Source organism: Carettochelys insculpta, chromosome 3 (genome assembly GCF_033958435.1).
Source record: "Carettochelys insculpta isolate YL-2023 chromosome 3, ASM3395843v1, whole genome shotgun sequence".
Lineage (NCBI taxonomy): Eukaryota > Metazoa > Chordata > Testudines > Carettochelyidae > Carettochelys > Carettochelys insculpta.
This window is the reverse complement of record NC_134139.1, coordinates 86,927,147-86,949,820: the sequence shown is the minus strand read 5'-3', so window position 1 is coordinate 86,949,820 and position 22,674 is coordinate 86,927,147. Positions and strand designations below refer to the sequence as shown.

At 38.7% G+C, this 22,674-nt stretch overlaps 1 protein-coding gene across 2 annotated transcripts in view; it reads right to left on the bottom strand.

The window, feature by feature from the left end:
• Positions 1-22,674, bottom strand: part of PRKN (parkin RBR E3 ubiquitin protein ligase) — a 1,267,469-nt gene that overhangs the window by 544,452 nt on the left and 700,343 nt on the right. For both annotated transcript variants that reach the window (XM_074988686.1, XM_074988685.1), the window contains one exon: positions 18,662-18,777. In XM_074988686.1, the coding sequence (XP_074844787.1) occupies positions 18,662-18,777 (116 nt within the window). The remainder of the gene's footprint in view (positions 1-18,661; positions 18,778-22,674) is intronic.

The window sequence follows — 22,674 nt, the reverse complement described above, 5'->3', positions numbered from 1 at the left end:
ATTTTATTCTCTTCTTCCCCTTTTTCCTGCTTGGGTGTCTATGAAAGCTCTTAGTCTAAGCGTCTTTTAGAGCTAAAGGCGGTGAAGGGGGGGGACAAAAACACAACAACAGGGCAGGAGGAGAAAGACAAAGGGTTACCAGACTTTCTTGGGAGTTTAATAAGATTTTATGAAGTCTACAGCAAAGGAGTAAATGTACTAATATTTTCACATTTATTTGGTCCTGACGAGATAAAGAAAGAGAGAACAATGAACAAAGGCACAAGGGCATGTAACAACTGTATCCCAGTTTTTGATTGGTCTTCCCAGTTCACGAGGGATCTGAAGAAGTGCTGAATTTACTGACTTTTACAAAATCCCAGTGTGACATTTCCCTGGGGGACCTAGGGTTGTGCAGTATCTCACTACCACTTTCCCTTGGCATAAGGGAGCTGTGTGCGCCTGCTGTGTACCAGCTCCACCAGCCTCACACAATGCAAGCATTCCCACCTAGGGGTCTCAGTCCTCCTCCAACTCCTGAGTCCTTCACATCACATCTTATAGAATTGGAAGGGACTTTGGGAGGTCATCAGCTACAGTCCCCTGCCCTCTTGACAGGACCAAGCACTCTCTCTGACTTTTTTTTTAAACCTATTTGCCCCAGACCCCTAAATGGCCTCCTCAAGGATTGAACTCACAACTCTTCATTTAGCAGGCCAGTGATCAAACTACTGAGCTATCCCGTCCACCTTAAGGCTCCTTCTGGAGCAGCCAGAACCTAGTCCACTGGACTCTCACCATATTCCTTTAGGATACTAATTTAAGCCTATGACAATTGAAGACTACATAGCAGCAACGCACAGGATGGGCCCTATTCATTTTTATATTGTAGTAGTCATTGACTTAACACTGATTCGGCACACTCAAGTCATAGGAACTCTGCCACTGACTTCAGTGGGAACAATATTTAATTTTTAATGTTAAGGTAATGGAACGTTAATATCTTCCCTACCTTCAGTGATCCATTTAACGCTGTGACAAACTATCAATATATGTAGTATTTACCAAGTTCCAGAGTGTACATACACTTTAAAAGCTTTCAAAAGAGTAAATTATATCCATTCACATTTCAACCTTTTATTCCCAGGTTACACATGAGAGATTAACTTTGTCTATAGTCAACATAATCCATTCTGATTTTAAACGCACAACAGTGGAAAAGATCAGGGCTCACATTAAAGTCTAGGGAACATGAATAAACCCAAACTAATTACTTCTCATGGTTTAACATTTCAGAGTCTGAACCAAGTTTCCCCTTTAAAACTTGAATCCTCCTTCTAGTGTGCATCCTAATTTTGTGATGTCTCTGAATTCCACAGCCTCAGCTCTCAAAGAAGGGCATAGAAACCATGTCTTAGGACAAAGACCTGGAGCAAAAATTGCACCTATGCTAAAATTTCGTAATAAAACTCAGATTTAGGCAAATTAATATTTCACACCCATTGGGTAAATCTGTTGGAATGTAATATAAACTTTTCAGGGAGGAGTTGTTGCTCCCTGAAAGAAATAGATACTGGGTTTATAACAAACTTAATATCTCAAAGTGAAACTGAAGTGGAGGACGAAACTGTAAGAACTGAATCCAAAAGGGTTTGTTTAAAGGCATATAAACCAAACCTGAATAAGCTCCATATAAGCTCTAGCAGTGATATAAGGCATCAAAAGCCACATTAAAAAAATATACAATGTTAGGAATACAGAAGACTTAATTAGCACCCATGCAATTTCCCACAGTATGGAAGTACCAGCAGGGCTGAAGTAGGTGGAAGATTATGAAGTGTTGGAGTGCTTGTATTTTAAAAGTTTGCGTTTACCCAAGTGCATGTGTTAACAGTTCCTATTTCTTTGGCTTGATAAACTAGAGGAAGGATAATGGCTGAAGAATTCCAAAGAATAAACAAGATTAAAAAACTGCCCAAACATTGACTTGTATTTACTAAATTCAAAGGGAAAAGTATTTGTATGTAAACTGGAATTTTCTCCTCTGTAGATCCATCCTGTTGAGTGTTACACCTTCACACAGATCTGACCTTAATGCCAATTTACCTTAGTAAAGTTTATAAAGCCATGATGAAGCAGTCAAAGCATCTGCCTTGAGGGCAACATGTTGCCAATCATACTCTTTAATAGCAACTTCCTTTTTTAGCTAAACTGATCCATGGAGGATACTGCCATTAAAAAGGCTATCATTTCCCTTCACTCCAAATTTTAAAAGATAAGCATCACTGTGCCCACTGAGGACCTGTGATGCAGTACATAAGGCATATGAACATAAGTGAAGAAGAGAGAGAATTACACTCCTGAAAAAAAAATGAGCATAAGTCTTTCAGTCTGAAGAAACAGAAAAATGTAATTCAAAAAAGAAAAATGAGCATGGATTTTACACGCTTTTTCATGAATTTCAGTAACTGTATTTATTACTTAAACTTATCTAATGGGTTAGTCCTAAACGTGCATTGATTTCTTTGCCCTGTTTTTAAATTAAAGTAACAAAAGTATTATTCCTTTGAAATGAACAGTCTAGCCATACGGAGCACACCATCTCAAGCCCACTTTTTAATATGCCAGATAAAATGTTAAACTACGAGGCTAGGTTTACACAAGGAGGGTTTTTTCTGGCAAAACCAGCCTTTTGTCGAAAATGTGCTTTGTCATCAGGCTGTCGACAAAACCCAGCACATCTGCTGGCAGCACTGTGCCTCTGTGTTCAGGTATAATGCCTTTGTTGACAGACTTCTGTCAACAAAAAAAGCCATATAAATGCTTCAGGGGCCCTTTTGTTGAAAGACAAGGCTTCCAGTTTGCTGGGCAGCCCTGTTTGCTGAGCTTCCGGTCGGCCATTCTGTAGTGCATCTATAGTGATTATTTCTAGAAAATCTACAGTTGACCATAGGAAAAATCATCATTTAATCCTCAAACATTCATTCATGGAGAACACTCTAACCATTGTTTGCAGAATCAAACTCTAACAATGCAGTTATGGATCAGCCTAGACATCTGAGCAGGGAAATGTAAAGGCAGACACAGAATCTATACCATTTTCTTTGATGCTTTGTTTTTAAAGATGCACGTAAGCAGTGGTGATTGGTGCTTTGTATAAAATGTACTGGAAGCAGTAGATTTTAGATGTTCAGATTTTTATATGTTCACGAAGATTAAAGGCACCACCGAAGTACAAAACTTTAGCTTTCTTGCTTCCTTCATTTCTGAAGTGTCATTGTCGTGCACTCTTGCAACATGGAAAATAATGGCACCCCTTTTCTGTCAGTATATGGCATGGCTTTGGCTTCCAGAACAGGAGAAGGGTCTCTTACTACTCCCACCTACAGAGTGACTTTGTGACTGTGAGCATACAAAGACAAATTTAAGACCCTGGTTTCATCTGAAAGAGATTGTTACAAAGAGGGAATATAGAATATCAACTTTGTATTGCACATGTCTTGCATTCTGCTAGGATCTCATACCATTGTGATAAGCTACACGCATCATTTGATGTGTAGGATCAACTCCAGAGCGCAATTACAGTTACCTTCCTGAACAAAACTAAAACTAATGTCCACAGCCCGTCCCTGCCGGTGCTTTCGGGATGGTGCCAAAATGGTGTGAGCATACCAAATGAATGCTGTGAATGTGACTTGACATGAGTGAAACAAGGCCGAACAGGATTCTGGGAGCAGATCCACTTAAAACAGTAGTGTACTGAAGTAAACTGGATAAGTCAAACTGGCAAGGATTGAAGACTGGAATGCATGTACAATCAAATACTGGAATTTTTGGTCAGTAAATATGAGCCAAGTTCCAGAATGGAGCACAAGCTGATGGAGTTATCATAACCTAACAGTAGAAGGTCACACAAAAGCCAGAGTGAACAATTTATGTATGCATGGGTATTGGGTGATTTTGAGTACCACATCTCCTAGCCCCTTTCAAAAATATGAATTAGATAAAAATAGTAATTACATATACACTGGGCATGCTTCTAAGACATATAACTCCTTTGGGGGAAAGAAGTATAAGAATCAAGTAAAGTGAATTGGTGTTGGGGATTACTTAATGTAAACACCTTAAGAATCCAGTGACACACTGCTGTGTGGATTATGGAAGTGGGAACCGGAGAGTTTTCAAGGTAATCAAGCCCTTGCTTCAGGTCAGACTGTAAAATTAAGAAGAATGAACAAAGAGAAAAGGAGTCTTTTATACACTGGTAACCACCTTCACTCTTTGACAGACAGGCACTGGGTGGATCCAGCACAGAAACTGTCCGTGTATGTTTATGGAAGAGATGGTCGGTTAAGAGAATGTATCATTGTTCATGTAATGCTTTGTCTAACACGCAAGCAGTGTGCTAGATGTAACTCTTTTACCGCGGGTTTAATTCCTTCTCAAACTTGCCTGGCAAGCTTGGGTTAAAAATGCTCTGCTTTGGCCTTTTTCCCCCACAGACAGTTCCGCTGGGAGTCATTGAAGATCTAGAAGGGACAAGTGGGAGAGGCTAGAGAATGTGGGGCAGAGATAGGCTCCAACCTCCCATCTGTGCAAAAAGTGCCACATAGCAAAGATTACTTGGGTGGGGAGCAGATTAGATGCTTGGATTTTGGACCGCATGAAGACAAATCAGGCCAATTTTCAAGTGTCCATGTGTAAGGTGGACATTAGCCTCCTCTGAAAATCGTACATTTTAAAAAATTTCCTCCCAAAAAAATTTGTGCAAGAGGCACTTAAGGAAATACCTTTTGTGTAAAATTCCTCTAAGCAGAAAGGCAGAATTTGGCACAGCTTTACTGGATACACAGAGAATTCCTGCCGCAAGCGATGTTAAAACTGCATGAAGTAACTGGTCTATGTTTTCAAAAGTAGCTAGTGATTAAAGATGTCCAACCATAGACATCATAAAGGCCTCGTTTTCAGATGGTGGGTGATCCTCATGCTGTAAAAATCAGGTGCTCTTAAGAAGGAGCTGGGCATCCAAGTCCATGGAAACATCCAACATCACTAGTCACTGTTGAAAATGTATCCTGTTTTTAAACAGAGGTGTATATGCGTGAAAGAGCAAGTTTGAAAAACACCCCAGAAAAAGACAGATAAACCTCGGAAGTCCGACGGATCCTAGTTTGGAGAGAAGCTAGAGTCCTCAAGAGCTAAATCCATACTAGATGCCTGGGGAGAAATATCTATTGTACCATATCACAACAAAAATAAAAAAAGTGATGCTGCACAAATTGCTAAGAAAAAAAATTATTTCTATATGATAAATATCATGACAAGTCTATCAATGGTCTTTGAGGTCCTTACCAGACTGGAAGTCAGAGAGTTTACTTACGAACAATCCAGACATCAGTATCAACAGAGCAACTTAAGTGAACAATTTTTCACTAACATTGCATTGAGTTGACATCACTGAATTACCAGTTTATTCTATACCGTACTTTATAGAAAAATAAAACTAGTTAGCACACCCATTTGTAACACGGAAAAAGACATGAAAAAGGATGTTCAGGTCCTGAACAGGTTTTTTCACACATACATACTACAGCCTCCTCACCTGCCTTATTCTCCCAAGCACAAAATGCAACCATACCACTTTGAAATTGGTAAAGCCAAAAATACAACTCAAGGATCCAAGATTAGCACAATACTCCCCCCTGACGCAAAAAACCCACCAAAAATAGTGAAAGGCAATGTATGTATAGCAGACATCAGACATTATCGATTTTGTGATTTTCCTACAGCAGCTCTCTATACTATCCTTTAACGGAACATCATAAAAAAATCCGCTCACGTTATTACCCTGAAGGACCGAACAGATAGTACTGAAATGTCCTTTGATAACAGCTATTAGTCCAACCTGAATCACTAAGTGACTCACTTGAAAGATACACCAACATTTGAGAAGCTTCGTTCAGCATGCACAAGTAACAAGTGTTTCATTATTAATTCAGAGTTTTAAACTTCCTATTTGGAAAGTGGACTTTTTGCCTGATGTTAACATCCACCTTTTGTCTGGATTAAAGCTACTTTGCTGTGTACACCTTTACACTGCTTGTGTCTTTATTTTGTACATCCCACCCATCCAATTTACCAATACATCCCTTGCTAAAGTAAAACACGGTATTTGGTATGGTAAAGTAATAACACTGATGACATGTTCAGATGCAAGAGATAATTAGGGTACTATTTCATAAGTTCCTTAATAACACCTAACAAAGACAAGCTCTACTAAAAAAACAAAAAAATATTTTCTACTCTATCCCTACCTAAATACAAATACATGTTTTAATATGTCTAAAGTTAGTTATAGTCAAATCTTCCAGGTTCTATTTCATAAGTAAAAGCCTAAGAGGCCAACTATCCAATTAGTAATCCATTGTTTTTTCATTACAAAAAGGGATTAGAACATTTCATCAGAAATGTGTTTAACATGTTTTCTTAGTCAGTTTCAATAAACTAGGTGTTAATGGGAAACATGTTCACCTTCAGCAATGCCCTTTGTAGAGTTGGATTGCTGTTTATGCATTTTGCTCGAGTTAGTTCCTGCAACATTCACTGGTCTTAAGTTCACTGAGGCGTCTATGTTTCCCCCTTTTATTGAGAACATTTCTCTTGTAATCAACGCATTATTAGATTTAGCAAAACCAAAACACCTTAAAGCCAAATACAGTCAATTATTTTTTTTCTTGTAACTAACCTGTTCTTGCTCTTTATGGGCATTAGAAGTGCTGAAAATGGAGAGGAAAATTATTATGGGGAATTAATATGTCATACTTAAATGCCTAAGAGGTCTGGCTGAGTACTCTGTGCAGAGCAGAAAACTACAACTTCTCCTTTGCAGGGGCCTTGGTGGTTGGGTTGGATGAGGAGCAAGTTCATACTGTCCCTGAAATAAGTGGGCTTGGCTGAGAAGTGTCATAGCTAAGACAGCTGGTATACACACTGATTAAGCAGATCTACACACCAGCCATCACTGGTCTAGCTCATCTGGAGCTCAGGTTTGACTAAATCTGCCCTGAGCTGGAGGAAACCTGGAACCTGAACAGGGAAACAGCACCACTTGCTTCCCTCACATGCAAGAGGCCCAGATGGCTCAAGGAAGGGTTATTTATTCTTCCCAACACTACCAGTAGTGAACTCTGATCTTCTCATATCAAACAATTGTATGCTCCCTTTGCTCTTCCTCCCACCCCCTGGTCACACACTCCTCTGCCAACCGATTTATTGAGTGAGCAAGGCTTCGAGGCCAGAAGCTGGAAGCAGAGACACTACTTACGCATTCTCTACATTGTCTGTCTCCACCATTTTTTCCTCAAGCTACTTTCAGGCTCTCTCTTTAAGGCATGGTCTGTGAAGTCCAATTCTGTCTTTGCCCGTGAGTGGCATTTTTTTTTTAAAATTATCTTTCATCTTGCTTCTACCCTTATAACCTTCACACAGTATTACTTCAAGTAGCTCTACAGAAACTGCTATTAATAACAAAAGACAATATATAAATAGTTACATATAAAATTATAATTAAAATGACTACATATTTAGTATTTATTGATGTATACATATATACACACAGTCTATATTATAATCAGCCTCAGTTATGCTACATTCAAAAAAATTTCACACATGAAAATGTAGATGTTTAGTTAGAGCCAGTTATTTGCATGAATACTCACAAAGATGTTTATCTGCATTATCAAACATTAGTGAAATAGATATTACTCCATTATATTTTATTGAGTTACAGTAGTGAGAGTGATTGTGTATTTCATGTGCTTTATAATATATTCTTATAAATATCAATATCTAATTAGAATATGCTTCATGCAAAATATTGCAGGTAACCTACCATCAGAAAGCATGCAATGCCCAAATGGTGATAAATAAAGGGATGAAACAGTACAACAGCTGGCCACCAGCATCTTTATGAACTTCTGATGGAATTGTATCACTGCCAGGTGACTTTCTAGATTTCACTTGTTGAGCAGCTTTTTGTTACCTCATCAAGAGTTGGTGGCATGACCAGCTGTGAATCTTTAGCCCGCTGAGGAATCTCTTCAAGAACATGGCTGTCAAAAGTTGAGGACTGGTTTGATACATATTCAGGACTTCAAAGATGCCCTGAATGTGCACATATACAGAGAAAAGATGATGTGTATGCCATGATGACCATCAGGGTAGCTTTCCATAGCCAGCAGGATTCTGGCCCGCCAACTTAACCAGTTTTCACTAAATTTGTTCAAACATGAGATCACTCCTGAAAGCCAGTGCAGACTTTTGCACCATTTCAGGCAATGCTGCCATATTTAGAGCAAGCCAGATATAAGAAAAACGTAGAAAACATCATCAAGACCAAGGCATTCAACAACAGAAATGGGCTCTGGAAAGTAAGTGGGCAAACTGGCTGTCCTAAAGAAGTGAACAATATTGTTCAGTCTCTTCAAGATGGCATACTAACTAATGTACTTAACAATGGGGAGACATCTGCACCTTTTGAAATATCAAATGGTACAAAGTTCCTCTTGCTCCTCTCCTGTTTGGCTTCTAGTTTTCAAATCATGCTGCTAGTTGCTTTCAAGGACTGCACATAGGATATGCTTATTCAATTACAAGCAGATGGCAGTATTTTCAACCTCCAGAGACTTCAAGTTTGCACCAAAGTGTTTACTACAACTGTCTGTGACTCTGTTTGCTGATGACTGTGCAGTGTTGGCTCATTCAATGAAGGGTGCACAGGAGCATTTTGATTGCTTTGTTACTTCTGCTCACCATTTTACACTCTCAGTGAGCCTCAAGATGACAGGAATTATGCCTCAGCCTGTTCAGAAAGAGTCCAGGGCTCTAGTGATCACTGCTGGTGTTACCGTCCTTAAAGTTGTTCACAAGTTCTGCTACCTCAGAAGCATACTGTCCTCTAGCATAAATGCAGATGATGATGCATCTGCTAGCCAGAGCCAGTGCTGCCTTTGGAGGACTAATCAAGCACCTGTGGAATGACTACAGTGTTAAACTATGTACCACAGTAGCAGTTTATCAGGCAACTGTCCTGAATAGCCTACTGTATGAATCAGAGTCATGGACAATTATCACTACCATGTTTTGAAACTTGATCAGTTCCATATGCACTGTCTGAAGAAGACAGCCCACATGAATTGGTGGGACAAAATTTCTAACACGGTGGTGCTTAAGTTATGTGGTATCATGGACATGGCAGCAACGCTTACGAACAGGTTCATTGGATTGGTCAAGTTATGAGGATGGATGATACATCAATGTCAAAGATGGTCTTCTGTGGCCAGATTGCTCATGGAAAGCACGTTGTTGGTGGTCAGTACAAGGGCTGTAAAGCCATCTTAAAAGGCCAACATGAACGCATATCTCCCAGTGATCCAGAAATTCTACCTCAGGACAGATTGTCCTGGTGGCAAACCACTGGGCAGGCTCTCAAATGCATTGAGAGTCAGCATATCCAGGCATTGGAGGAAAAGCATCTGAAAATAACGTACAACAACCCATAGTTAGTGGATTTTTATTTGAAACGTGTAATCAACTCTACTGATCAAGGATTGATCATAGAAAATTATATCTGTCGATGGATGGCTCAGTCCACATTTAAGTTAGCTAAACGCCACATACAGTATATCACTATACAGCAGCCATATAAGTGCCCCCAATAATTTTCTTTCAGTCTACATGATCATTCAATCCTTAGCATCTCTTCTGAGCTAGTCAAAGCTGGTAACTCACATCATCTGATGATAGTTTATTTATTTATTTATTTTTAAGAAGATGGACAGTTCTTCACTAAATAGACTCATCTGAGAAAAGCCACTAAACAGCCATCAGAAGATAATATTCATCTATTACTGACCAGGACTGGAGCATAGTCAGCCTCTGGCGAAATAGCACTATTTTTTTAAAATAAAAACAATGTTAATTACGTGCCTATAAAGAAAATTGCAAATAACTATACACACCTGCAAATATCTAGGGCAACAACATGTCAAAATGTAGGGTTTACTAAACTTGAAAAAAAATAAACATGATCAAAATATAATAAGCAAAGGGAGACAGTTTTAAGTACTTATATTTTACATTCTGTAGAAAAATTCTGCAATCCTTTGTTAAATGATATAACAGTAACTAAAAACTTCTAGTGCCTGATCATACTTAGAGTACCGTCATGCCGATAAATACTCTCAGAAAAAGCTTAAGATCCGAAACCAGCAAAATTTGTACCTGATAGATCCAGATAGCTGACAACTTTCACACGGATACACTTGCACCTGGCGAATGTTGTTAATTATTTGTGTTACTTAGTAGACTTTATGAAGTACATATAATCAGAGAAGCCTGCAAGAATAGTTCATTCTAAAAACCTCTACCAGAAATAGTAATTGCACAGAAGATACTTAATTGGGGAGACAGGTAGTGATGTAATTAAAAGTCCACTTATTGTTGGCAATATACTCTGTTTCTTGGATAAAATCCAAGTTGAGAGGAGAGCAGAATATCTTGCCTCAGTATAGCTATGACAAATTAGACATTGTTGCTCAATATTTTTGCAACACTTATAGGTGGATTTTCTCTTTATTTTAAATCAGACATTTTAAAAGTAAAAGATTTTTAAATACAAATAATTCAAGATGCTTCTTTTTATACCTGTTGCAACCAATGTCACCTACAAGTCTCCTTCCTCCAGGACCCAAGTCAAGTACAGCCTAACAAGCATTTGAACACAGGAGAAAGAACTATGTTCCTCACCCACCCACAACATTCCCGCTTACCTTAAGCGCTGCCAATCAAGAACACTTACAAGCTAACAATACAGTAGTTTTTTCTTACAATGCTTTATTAGAGGCCAAAACAGACTAGATGTTAAGCAGTATAGCATTTGGATGCAGGCACAATACTAATCTTAAAAGATTCAGAGGCAAAGCAGCAGGAATTGCAATGCTAACCAGTCACTGCCAGTGGATGCTACTATATACCAGCAGTGAAAGTGAGATGAAAAGATACAGCAGCTGAATTTCATGAATAAGCACTCCTAACGTGTTCAGGAAGTCCTGCTGATGAAGCTGCTTGCATCTAAAACCCCTAGTTTGCCATCAGAGGTCACTTATGGCATTAAATAGGACATGGTTCACATTTCAAAGTATCAGTGTCAATAAAATATCTTCTTCTGGTTTTGTACTTCTCTTTTCCCAAACATTGCTGCTGAATAATTTGTATTCTTTGGTGCTTTCAATGAATGCATTTTTAGTGGATTAACTCAATTAGCAACAGTTCTTAGTTTGGTGTTTGATTAATTTGTTATTTTACTTAATTGATTTTAAAGAAAGCCCATTAATTTCAAGAGGAACATTAAAAGGACTTGTTGCTTTTTGGTCACAGTACTTAGGAAAAGCAGATTTAATATTTAATGTAATCTTTTTATTTCCTTTTACCCCTTTTGAACTTCTCTAAGAACATAAGCACAAAAGTGTTTAGTATGCAAAGAGACTGTAATAGCCAAGCAGGTCACTTACAGGGAAAAAATGTACTTGAAAAAGTAGACAATATAGATTTGAGAACTTGCTGGGCTTATGTCAGTCTTAGTGGCAATTTTAGGTTCTAATGAAATCTGTACCTCGAGAGAAACTAAAGCAATGTAGAAGAATGCACTATTTGCTCTTCCTAAAACAATATACATGACCTATTTTTAATGGATTCAGGCTGCGTTTTGATCTCAGCAGGGAATATAAGGTCTCTGGTGAAACTGCTCTGACAGCAGGAAAGGCAAGCCTGAACCAAACCTTAAGCCAAAAATCTCTTTAACTTAGAAGTGTTTGAAATTCAAGCAGACCATATATCAGAGTCTAAGTTTTGCAAATGGCCTCGATAGTAGAGCCAAAAATCTCTAAACTGGATGTTTTAGAATTCTGGGTAGTATTTGGAACTTAGACGCACTTGGGAGTTGTGACTTGACTGTTGCTCTGAGTACAGTAACCACGTTTACATTTTACTTCTCACATTTTCCGCAAAAGATATTTTAGAAAAATACAGTAGAGATGTGTCCCAAAGGTGTCAGGGTGTTTGATTGTATATCTGTCCCCTATTATCAACAGTTCAAGTTTCTATAAGCCAGGTGATCCAGAGAAAAAGAAAAGCAAAATATTAATAAAGTCTTTAAACCTCTAAAAGATCTTTTCTGTGAAGTAAAATGCTGAAATACCTAACCAACAACAAAAAGAAAACACAAAAGAAATCACACCTCATGCAGCACATATTTACTAATGGGTAGCTTGCAACAGCCAGCATGGGGACTGAACCACATTCCACTCCACTAAGGCTGTGTCTAGACCAACCCCGAACTTCGAAGGGGTCATGGTAATTAGGGTGCCGGGAGCATACTAATGAAGTGCTGCGGTGCATATGCAGCACTTCATTAGTCAAAATCTCCCTTGCGGCAACTTCAGAGTGCCAGCGTGTGTGTAGCCGTGGGTCAGCCATGGGTACTTTGAAGTGCCCGCGCTTCTTTCAAGTCCCTTTAGTCCTCAAAATTTTGAGGACTAAAGGGACTTTGATGCAGTGTGGGCACTTCAAAGTACCCATGTCTACACGCAAGCTGGCACTTTCACACTTTGAAGTTGTCGCGAGGGAGATTTTGACTAATGAAGCATTGCATATGCACCGCAGCACTTCATTAGTTTTCTCCCGACACCCTAATTACTATGCTCCCTTCAAAGTTTGGGGCTGGTCTAGATACAGCCTACTACTATCAGTAAGAGAACAGACAATCCTTATTGCAAGGGAGTTTCAACAGTCTTGTGACATGCAAATAACTTCTGAGAGAGAGAGCGCATCCTGCACAGTTGGTATTTTTAGAGAACGGAGATCTTTCTAGCTCTGATGGTTCGTGAAAAACAGCACGTTAAACCTGGGTATAGTCCACACACAGTCCTGGCCCATGGAACAAAGTACTCATGGAGGGAAACAAATATATTAGAGCAGGGAAAATTTTATTTTATTTTTTTAAAAGCTTTTCTCTTTTTTAAATGTAATCAAAAGCTCCTCAGAGGTTTTGGATGCTAGCTACAGTCCCACTGGAGTTGGATTAACAAGCAGAGCTGTCCCTAAGATTATGCTGAGGCAAAAGTTCATTAACAACTCTGGGAGATGAGCGATACTTATTCAATCTCAAACAGTATTTCTTACATCACCTTTTCCTTTGAGTTCTTCTATCCTAATACCGAGCTTTTCCAATCCTTTCCTGTCTGTGAAGTCTACTGTGAGCACATGTTGAAACGATCTGGCTGAAGGAATTATGCCAAGATGTTTTACTTTCCACTTACCCTTGAAGGTCCAAGCATCTTGTACTTCCAGTTCTAACCATCACCATCAGTGAAATGAAGCTATCACTCTGGATAGTTCATAAGAATAAAATTCCCATGCTTGCTTACAAAATTCTAACCTGGGAACATTTTTTTTCATTTTTTTCCCCCGTTTTAATATAAATTTTCAGAGTTATAAAATGTGTATATGTAAAAAATGTAAACTTTGATCAACAGCAAATACGGCTTCTTTTGTGGGAATTCATCTTCTGTACTAAATAATGGCAAGCCCTATATATCTTTTATACCTGCACAGCCATTGAATGCTAAAAATAATGGTGCCTTGAGGAACTGTACACTACATAGTTTGTGAAAGATGATGTGAGGAACTTTTGCTCTGCACATTTTATTTTTTATACTGCTTAACATTGTTATTTCTGAGTCTGATTTACAGTTACCCAGGGGTATTCATAACCTTTTGGATGTTATTTCTACTGGAAACAGTTGACAAAAGTAGATTTTCCCTCGAGGATTACACAGTTTCAGTGCTTGTTTCAAGTTTCTGCTGTTTGCTCAACCCATTAAGAGCTTCTTCAAAAGACATAAAATAGCAGCCCATCCCCTTGAATGCTACAGGAAACAAGATGCATGCACAAGGACTGCCAACGCACACTTTCACTCTGCCATAGATAAGCAGAAAGCATTGACAAATATAACACTACCTGGAATACTGCCTATGGATTTAGAATAACTCTGCAAAAGCCCTGTAGTATTTCACTGTTGGTCAGAACTACATAAAAATATCCACATCAGATATAAATCCAGGACAAACAGGCTGTATTTACACTCAGTAAAAACTCTGAAATGGCTGTGCTAATGACCAGATCGAAAAATACTAACAAAACACTGAAATACATAGGAATAAGGGAACTTTGATGTTGGCAGGGTCCTTTCGAATAGGACCCCGGTGCAGATGAGCTGTGCAGAAGCAAACCACAGCACTTCGCCTGTGCACTAATGGGGCGCTGAATATGCATTTAAGCGCCTGATTAGTATTCTTCGATCTGGCCATTAGCATAGCTATTTCGAAGTTTTTAATAAGTGTAGACACAGCCACAAAGTATGCCTAATGCAAGCTTCAGACTAAAAATTGGCAATGGGTTTAAACATTACTTCTGCTTTGTATTTTTTTTGCATATCAGAGTACATCGATCCTTTGCACGATGAAAATAGAGCACACTGGTCAGAAGACCTGAACTACATACTGACAAGTGACTACTAGAAAAAAAATCATTAATAAATTCAGACCCAAAAAATCATAGGGCATGCACTAAATTGAACTATCGAGCTGCCAGTGGCGACCTCAACATGCTTCACAGATCCAAGCACTTCCCACTGTAGGGATGGTAACAAAAATAGATTTGTCAGCTCCAGCCATACAACTCTCATAGTTGGAGCTGTGTATCAAATTTATTTTATACCCTGTTGTAGACCTAGCCTTAGTTAACATGGTATTATGGCTGTAGGGATATGTAAGTGTTTCAAGTTTTTGCCATCCAAGAACATTAAAGATAAGAATTAGAAACTCAAGACACGAAGGTTTTATAACCCTCTCCATACCAATATGCAGAAGTATGGAAGATCATAGTTACCTCTGTCCTCCACTGATCCTTGCCTCCCGTCTGACTGTCTTTAGTGCTTTGTACAAATGTGCTTAATTTGGATGAAGGACTTTTTCTAAAGTCTTATGAATCCATAGACTACAGCTCAGGCTACCTTAAATTGGGAAAAACTGTTCTCTTATGCCGCTTGCAAGTGGAACCTCAAAAATGTACCTCAGATATGCTTTATAGATGATATCCATCTGTTGACGCAAAATTCTATGCCTAAAGATACTGAGAAAACTGAATGCCCTCCATAGCTCATAGGACTGACTCTTTAAGGACCAGGTGAATTTTCACATTGATAAGTGCAAGCAATGCATATTGAAAAACAATCAAATATACATATAAAATGATGAGGACTAAACTAGCTATTACCACTCAAGAGTGAGCTCTTGACATCATCGTGGATAATCCTCTGAAAACATCCACTCTATGTGAAATAGCATTCAAAAAGCAAGCAATGTTAGGTATCGTTTAAAAAGGAATAGCGAATAAGACAGTGGGTATCTTATTACCATTATATAAATCCACAGTACTCCCACATCTTGAATATTATTGTGTCATCAAAACAAAAAAAGTGTATTGACATTGGAAACAGTTCAGATAAGGACAACAGAAATGATTAGGAGTTTAGGATGGCTCCCATATGAGGAGAGATTGAAAAACTGGAACTTTTCATTTTAGAAAAGAGAAGACTACAGGTGGATGGGGATATATAGCAGTCTATAAAATCATGACTGGTGTTGAGAAAGTAAATAAGGAAAAATTATGTACTTGTTCTCATAACACAAGAACTAAGAGTCAGCAAATGAAATTAACAAGTAGCACCTCTGAAATAAAACAAAAAGTATTTCTTCACGCAGCACACAATCAGTCAATCTGCGGAACTCCCTGCCAGAGAATGTTGTGAAGACCAGGACTCTAAGGCTGGGTCTACATGTGCCCTTTCCTTTCGAAAAGGGCATGTTAATGAGCAGGTTCAAAAGATGCTAATGAGGCACTGCAATGAATATGCAGCACCTCATTAGCATAATGGCAGCCATGGTAATTCAAAAGTGTGGATTTTTGAACCGCGCACCGCCTGTGCAGACGGGACATTCCGAAAAGACCCCCCAGTTTTTGAAAGCCCGTCTTCCAATCACCATCTTAAGAAATCAGCATGACAGAAATCCTGGAGCTGAGGGAACTCAGGGGAGTGCTCCGAGACGTACCTCCCTCACCTCCTTCTTTGTCAAATGGAAAAATCCAATAAGCTTACCCATAAACAGGGTCTTCGACTATGTTCACTAACTCCGATCAAATTTTCTGCTTGTCTGATTAATTTCAGTTTTGGTGCTAAAATTCGCCTTTCTGTATTGACCAGTCTTTTCACTGCCTCAACCCCCACCCGTCTTCCAGTGAACAGTCCACATTAGGGCTGTGTCTATACTTGCATTCCTCTTTAAAAAAAGGAATGCAAATGAGGGAAACTGAATATTCAAATGAGGCACTGATTTATATATCATGCTTCATCTGCATAATCTCTTTTAGGAAGACATTCTTTTAAAAGAAAAAAAGCAGCGTAGACGGGGCTCTTGCATAAATAATCCCCATCTTCAGAAGAACCCTTCTTCCTATTTTGTTTCAGGAAGAAGGGTTCTTTCGAAGATTGGGTTTATTTTTGAAAGAGCCCCGTCTACACTGTTTTTCTTGTGAAAGAATCTCTTTTGAAAAGATGATGTAACTGAAGCACGATATGTAAATCAGTGTTTCATTTGCATTTGATTTCCCTCAATTGCATTCCTCTTTTGAAAGAGGAATGCAAATGTAGACTCAGCCTAAGAGATCTAGGTCTTCAAGGAAAAAACGGTAGACACATAACTTTTTAACATTTAATTCCCCAGCATTTGTTTGATGCCCTGTTTTAAAACAAAGGATGCAGACGTGCCTCTCTCATATGACAATTTAAAAATATTAATCTTTGAAATTATAGTTTATCAGCTAATTTTGGTCGTGGACACTAGAACTTGACTAGCAGAGTGCAGTAACTAAACTCTCTCTCTTCCTTCATTTGGATTTTTGCAACAAAGTGGGGCGAAGACAATAGTAGACATTTTCCATGAGCTCAGGTGAATAGCTCTGTTTTAAGCTTGTCATAATTCAGGAAACACTTACTTTAAATTTGATAGAAAAAATTATACCTTAACCCAAAACCTAATCTACTGAATTTGTTAGGATATTCTTTTGTTTGTGGATTTCACAGAAGAGGGGTGAACAGGGCTTACAGGCCACACAAATTATACCTGTACTCACGGAGTGGCAATCGTGGCTAAACACTGGGACAAGATATTAAAATAAACTGCCTGCAAGATGAATTTTAAGAGAGTCAACGGGTAATAGTTATAAATATCAAATATGTGAAGTGATGGACACCATACTTTTCAATGCCCACACCTTTTTGGCCTATCAGTAATACTCATTTTCTTCAGTCAACTTCCGTCAATGACCAGTCAGACTGCTGATGCAGCAGCATGGAAGCACTGAAAACCAGCTTAAAGTAGTGTATTTCATTTTGCCTGAGAAGAGGTAGGAGCATCCAATTATCTTCAACCAGAAATTTATTTGTAGAAATCCCTTTTTAGTCCTAGAAAAGCTATTTGGAGATATGACTCAGAGGGGTAGCTGTGTTAGTCCACAACTTCAAAAACCAACAAGCAGGCCTATGGCTCTTTAGAGGCTAACGTATTTATTAGGTCATGAAATTATATTGGTTTTACCTCTAAGGTGCCACAGGACTGATTGTTGTGTTTCGATATAGCTTAACTCAGCCTTCACAAGACCTGTGGTTTTGCATATTTTGAAAACTTGCACATTTTTGCTATTGCAAGTGGCAGACCAGCTAACGTTGAGATATAGTAATTATTTATAGGGAATAAGACAGTGCTATAATAAGAAAATAATCATACCAGCATCCTTGCTTCCCTAATAAGCATGTCACATTACGTTTTTTCTATAAGATCAAAGTGAATTGAAGACAAAAATTGAGAGATAAAATATAACAAACTTTCAATTGGATGCATCAGACATTTGAAATCAGTTACTGGAAAGCGTGTAAATCATTTCAATGTTTGTATTAAAATCACCAACGAGCAACTGAATTTTAATCCATGTACTCAGTGTTTTTCTAATTTATGATATTGAATATCAAACACTGCAGCCAGTTAATAAGTAAAATATTGCATTAAAAGGAATTTTGCTTAGTTACATTAAACAAACCATTAATGAAATGGGGGCCCACTATAAGCTCAGTTTTGGTTTTTTACAAGAATGTTTCTCATACTCAAAAGTTTGGCCTAACATTTTATCCTCAAAAAATGAATTACTGGTACTAACCGGATTACTTGTGCCTCTAACTTATCAACTCTAAGGAAGCTGGTTAATGGCACAAGTGATCAGATTTTGCACCTGCAATTCAATTGTGTCTACAACACACAGATCTCATTTATGTCATCCAAACAGAAGACCACATGTTTAAAAAAAAAAAACTCCCATGCCCCAAAACAGTCTTCTTATTCCAAAGAAGGAAAAAATACAGATAAGGGAATAAAAAAGGAAATAAACACTTCTGCAAAAATAAGTACTTTGAAACACTGTAATTGCTTGTCTCTGATACTCAGTACTTACCTAATATCTGTGCAGGTTATACATGGGATACAATGTCTGTTTGTTGTAATGAGGTTCAAAGCCACAGATGTTTCACTGTCAGAAGTTGGGTGTGCTCCACATTTAAAATAAAACTCCTGAAATATTGAAGGAGAGATAAAGAGAAGATTATATACCTGTAGCTCATGTCTTTTTATCTTAGTGTAAATGACATTTGAGACAGCAAGAAAAAAAAAAAAAATCAGTACTGCCAGCAGTAAAGGGGAGAATTCATTACACATGATGTAGAATCCCTTCCCCCACAAAAAACACCATATTATGCATGTGTTTCCTTCTCTGCAAAAAAGCGGTAATAAATGCCATATCCAATACTGCATGATTTCAATATGTACCATGTCGTAGTACTTGGCATGATTTTCTGGATCTATAGAGGAAAAGTAATGTAACACCACAGAGGTCTGGCCATTATAATGCAGGACATTATGCACCGTAACATATTCATGACCTCCCAAAATGTTCATCACAAAACTGGGATAGAATTTACAATCTTGGCTTTAAGTAAGTAAAGACTGGTCTTTTTCTATAAGTGGCGGAAGCCTATATAGCATAGTATTGCCGGTGACTAACAGGAAGTTCCAGGTCTCTAAGAACACAGTTTACATGTGTTCCATGTAATGTGATTTACCATATTTAAGTTGTTCTCAACTAATTTTGCTCTATATACCTTTTTCTAGCAAACTCATCAGCCTAGTTCGGAACTCCTTCCAGGAGTCCATTAAACTATGTGACTGCTGTGTGAGGAGTTCTCTTTTATCCTCTCATGCGAAAGAAGATCGTAGGGATAATGCTGAATGCTGGGGCGTATCCCCCTGGTGAAGGCACAATGAGATTGTCAGAAGCATGCAAGGTGGGCCATACAGCTGCAGCCAGCTAGGTGGCTTTGACAGACAGCACAGAAGCAGGGAGGGCATGCAGGAAGCCTGCAGGAGTCAGGATGTGGGGAGATATTGCCCCCACTGGTGCCCTGTCCTGGACACCCAGCCAGCCACAGCCTTTTATATTTTAAACCCAGTGAGGCCTAGGAGAATGAAAGGCTCCAGGAAATGGCGAGGAAAGTGGAAGGAGCCCCAGTCCGCTACATGTTACCATGGGTTCCTCGGAAGTTTGTGCCAGGCAGGAACTGCCCACACTGCCTAATGAATCATTTTCTGCTCTGCATGGATAGGAGTTATAGGAAGCACTGTTATGTGATGCCCCTGAAGAAGAAGGGGACTGCACGTAGCTTTAAAAACACGTCTGGGAACCTTGAATACAAAGCAGTGTTTCCCAAACCAATTTGGTCATGGAGCACTTCTGGCCTTGGAATATACTGGTGGAACACATACATGCTGCTCGTGGGCGGTGCATTCATACAGAAAAATTGCTGCGCATAATGCTCAAAAGTAGATTTAAAGGCATTAATTGTGACTGTTTTATTTTTACAAAGAACAAAGAAAAACAAGAGAAAATAAATCTGAATGAACAACATGTCCTTCTAATAGGAGAATGGTTAGCAACCCTATATTTAAGTATAAAAATTAAGTACACATCCAAAGCAAAACATTAATATAACAGCCAAAAGGAGGACGGTGAGTGTTTCCCTTTTGTACAAAAATAGAAAGGACAATATTGTTCAAAAAAAGGACTGTCCTTACTTACAGCTTAAAAACATTTTTATGAAAAATAAATGCAAAGAAAATTAGGTACAGAAAATTATTTTTAAATTTTGTGCTTTTATGAATTTGTTATTTTACAGACAACTACGGGAAAATAAAAATGACATTTGGCAGTTCTGTTAATGGAACAGTGGTTTTGCATCTGTTGATCATAAATCTGCTTAATATTCGGAATGATGCTGGAGAGTTAAATACTCATAGGTGCAGCAGAACATGATTTCTCTGAACATGACTCGTGCTGAAACGATCCAATGGACTCAATGTTTTGGCACAAGTAGCATAATCATAACTATACTATTCTGAATGTAGTATAAACATTAACACACCTACAATCTAAATAATATTTGAACACCTTAGTATCTGAAGGACAAAAAAAAAAAACATACTCCAGTGCGCAGAAGACCAGTGTTCCACAGAACATAGTTGGGGGAATGCCAGTATAAAGGGCTCTCTCACTGGATGGCCTGCCCCTCATAAGTGGCCATGGCACAGCAGCCTTTTGATTGATTGCCCCCCATCCCCACCCCCTGCTGGCAGCTCCCTGGGACACTCAACATTTGGTTCTTTCTTGAAATTCAGCCCTCCAGCCAGGATGCTCAGAGTCTCACTGCTTCCAAGGTGACACCCAAACACCCAGTGCCTCAGTAGCAGGCCTTCAATCCTGCTGCTCAACTCCTGAGGCTCACAGTGCCCATCCTGAGTGCCTGCTAGGGATTTCAGGGCTGCTGTCTGCTCCAGCCCAGGGCCCTTGTGATACACAGCAGGAATACTTTTTTTCCCCCATGATCACTCACTGTTCTCCAGGCTGCTTCCTACCTTTACCTGCCTGTGTTCTCTAGGCTTGTCTCTGTGCAGATTTTCTCTGTCTGTTGCTAAGAAGCTTTCTTCACAGTATCACTGAGCCTCTCTGGCAGCTGCTAGAGTCAATTTGCCCCTGCTGCCTATCTTCAGGCCCAGAGTACAAGATTCCTACTGCAGCCTTGTTCTCTCAGGTCTCTCTCCTCAGCCCTGCACTCCTTCCTTTGCTGGACACACCCAGATGAGTTCTTCCCAGCTGGGTCTAATTGTCAATCAACATTTCCCCTCCTGCTGCCAGAAACTGGAATAATTGGCCCCTCAGGCTCCCTATTAACCCTATATTTGCCAATATGGTTGATGTGTCCCACCACAGGAGTGTAAGTTTTGTTTGATAGGGTTTGGCTGCAGAGGTCTCTGTTTTGGGGGCAGGGGGAGAGTTCAGGGAAGTAAGTGTTGTTTGGGTTTTAAATGTGCACACTAATGTACTTGTTGTGGAGAAGGCAAACTGAAGAACTGCACCTTATATTTGGAAAGGAAGATCATGAGATTAATGGTGAGCTTTATTTCTCATGGGATTTGATTCTTCAATCTCACCCAGCCCTGAGAAAGCTCTGGCTTCTTCAGAAAAGCTCCACCCTTATGGTAGAAAGTTCCATTGTATCTGAGGAGCAAAGCTATCAATCAGTCTGCATTTTGGAGCTTAGGGTGATCTTTTATATACGCTGGCATGAAACCACTGTATTTAAGATTAAGAGCTAAGACCTTGACCAAATGACTTTTTACTGCTGGCTACAGACTGCCTCCATGACAGCAATTATTTCCAGTATTTTGAATGTGTTGCTAACCTCAAACATTTAAAAGCATGAGATTTAAAATTAAAAAGTTTTTTATGGTCTTCTCTTTTATATGTTTTCAGAGCACGTGGGGCATGTATTCAAATGAGGGGTTAAAAAAGTGTTTTGCTGCAAGCTGAGATCCTCTTGAAATTACTTGGCTTTATATAAAACTTCAAATATCACGAGATTTGCAATACAATCATGTGAGTTGATAAGTCAAACTTTAAAAGAGAAAGTGATCATGATTCTGTTGTATGCACAAGCGAAAAGATAACAATAAATGAACAATTCTCACACAGGTAAATAAGCATGGCGCACATAAATAGCCTTTGTTTGCATAATTATGTAACTTTTAAAAGGCATTTACATATAAAATATATACATATAAAAATAATGTATTGTACCCATTGGAAACTCTTTTAGCTGATTACTTACCTTTAAGATGTTTTATGATATGCTTAACAAGTGAGGCATAACAGACCTGTATAACGCCCAGACCCTAATGGTCTATGTGGAGAGATTATTCTTAATTATTTTATTCAGTTTTTGAAGAGGGTGGAGACTGTATTTTCTTGTGAGACTAACTGAGAAGAACAGTGGTGCTCAATTTCATTTATTTTACTTATACTTCGAAGTAGTCTGACTACATACCATTCATCATTTAACAATATTACAAAGAACTGGT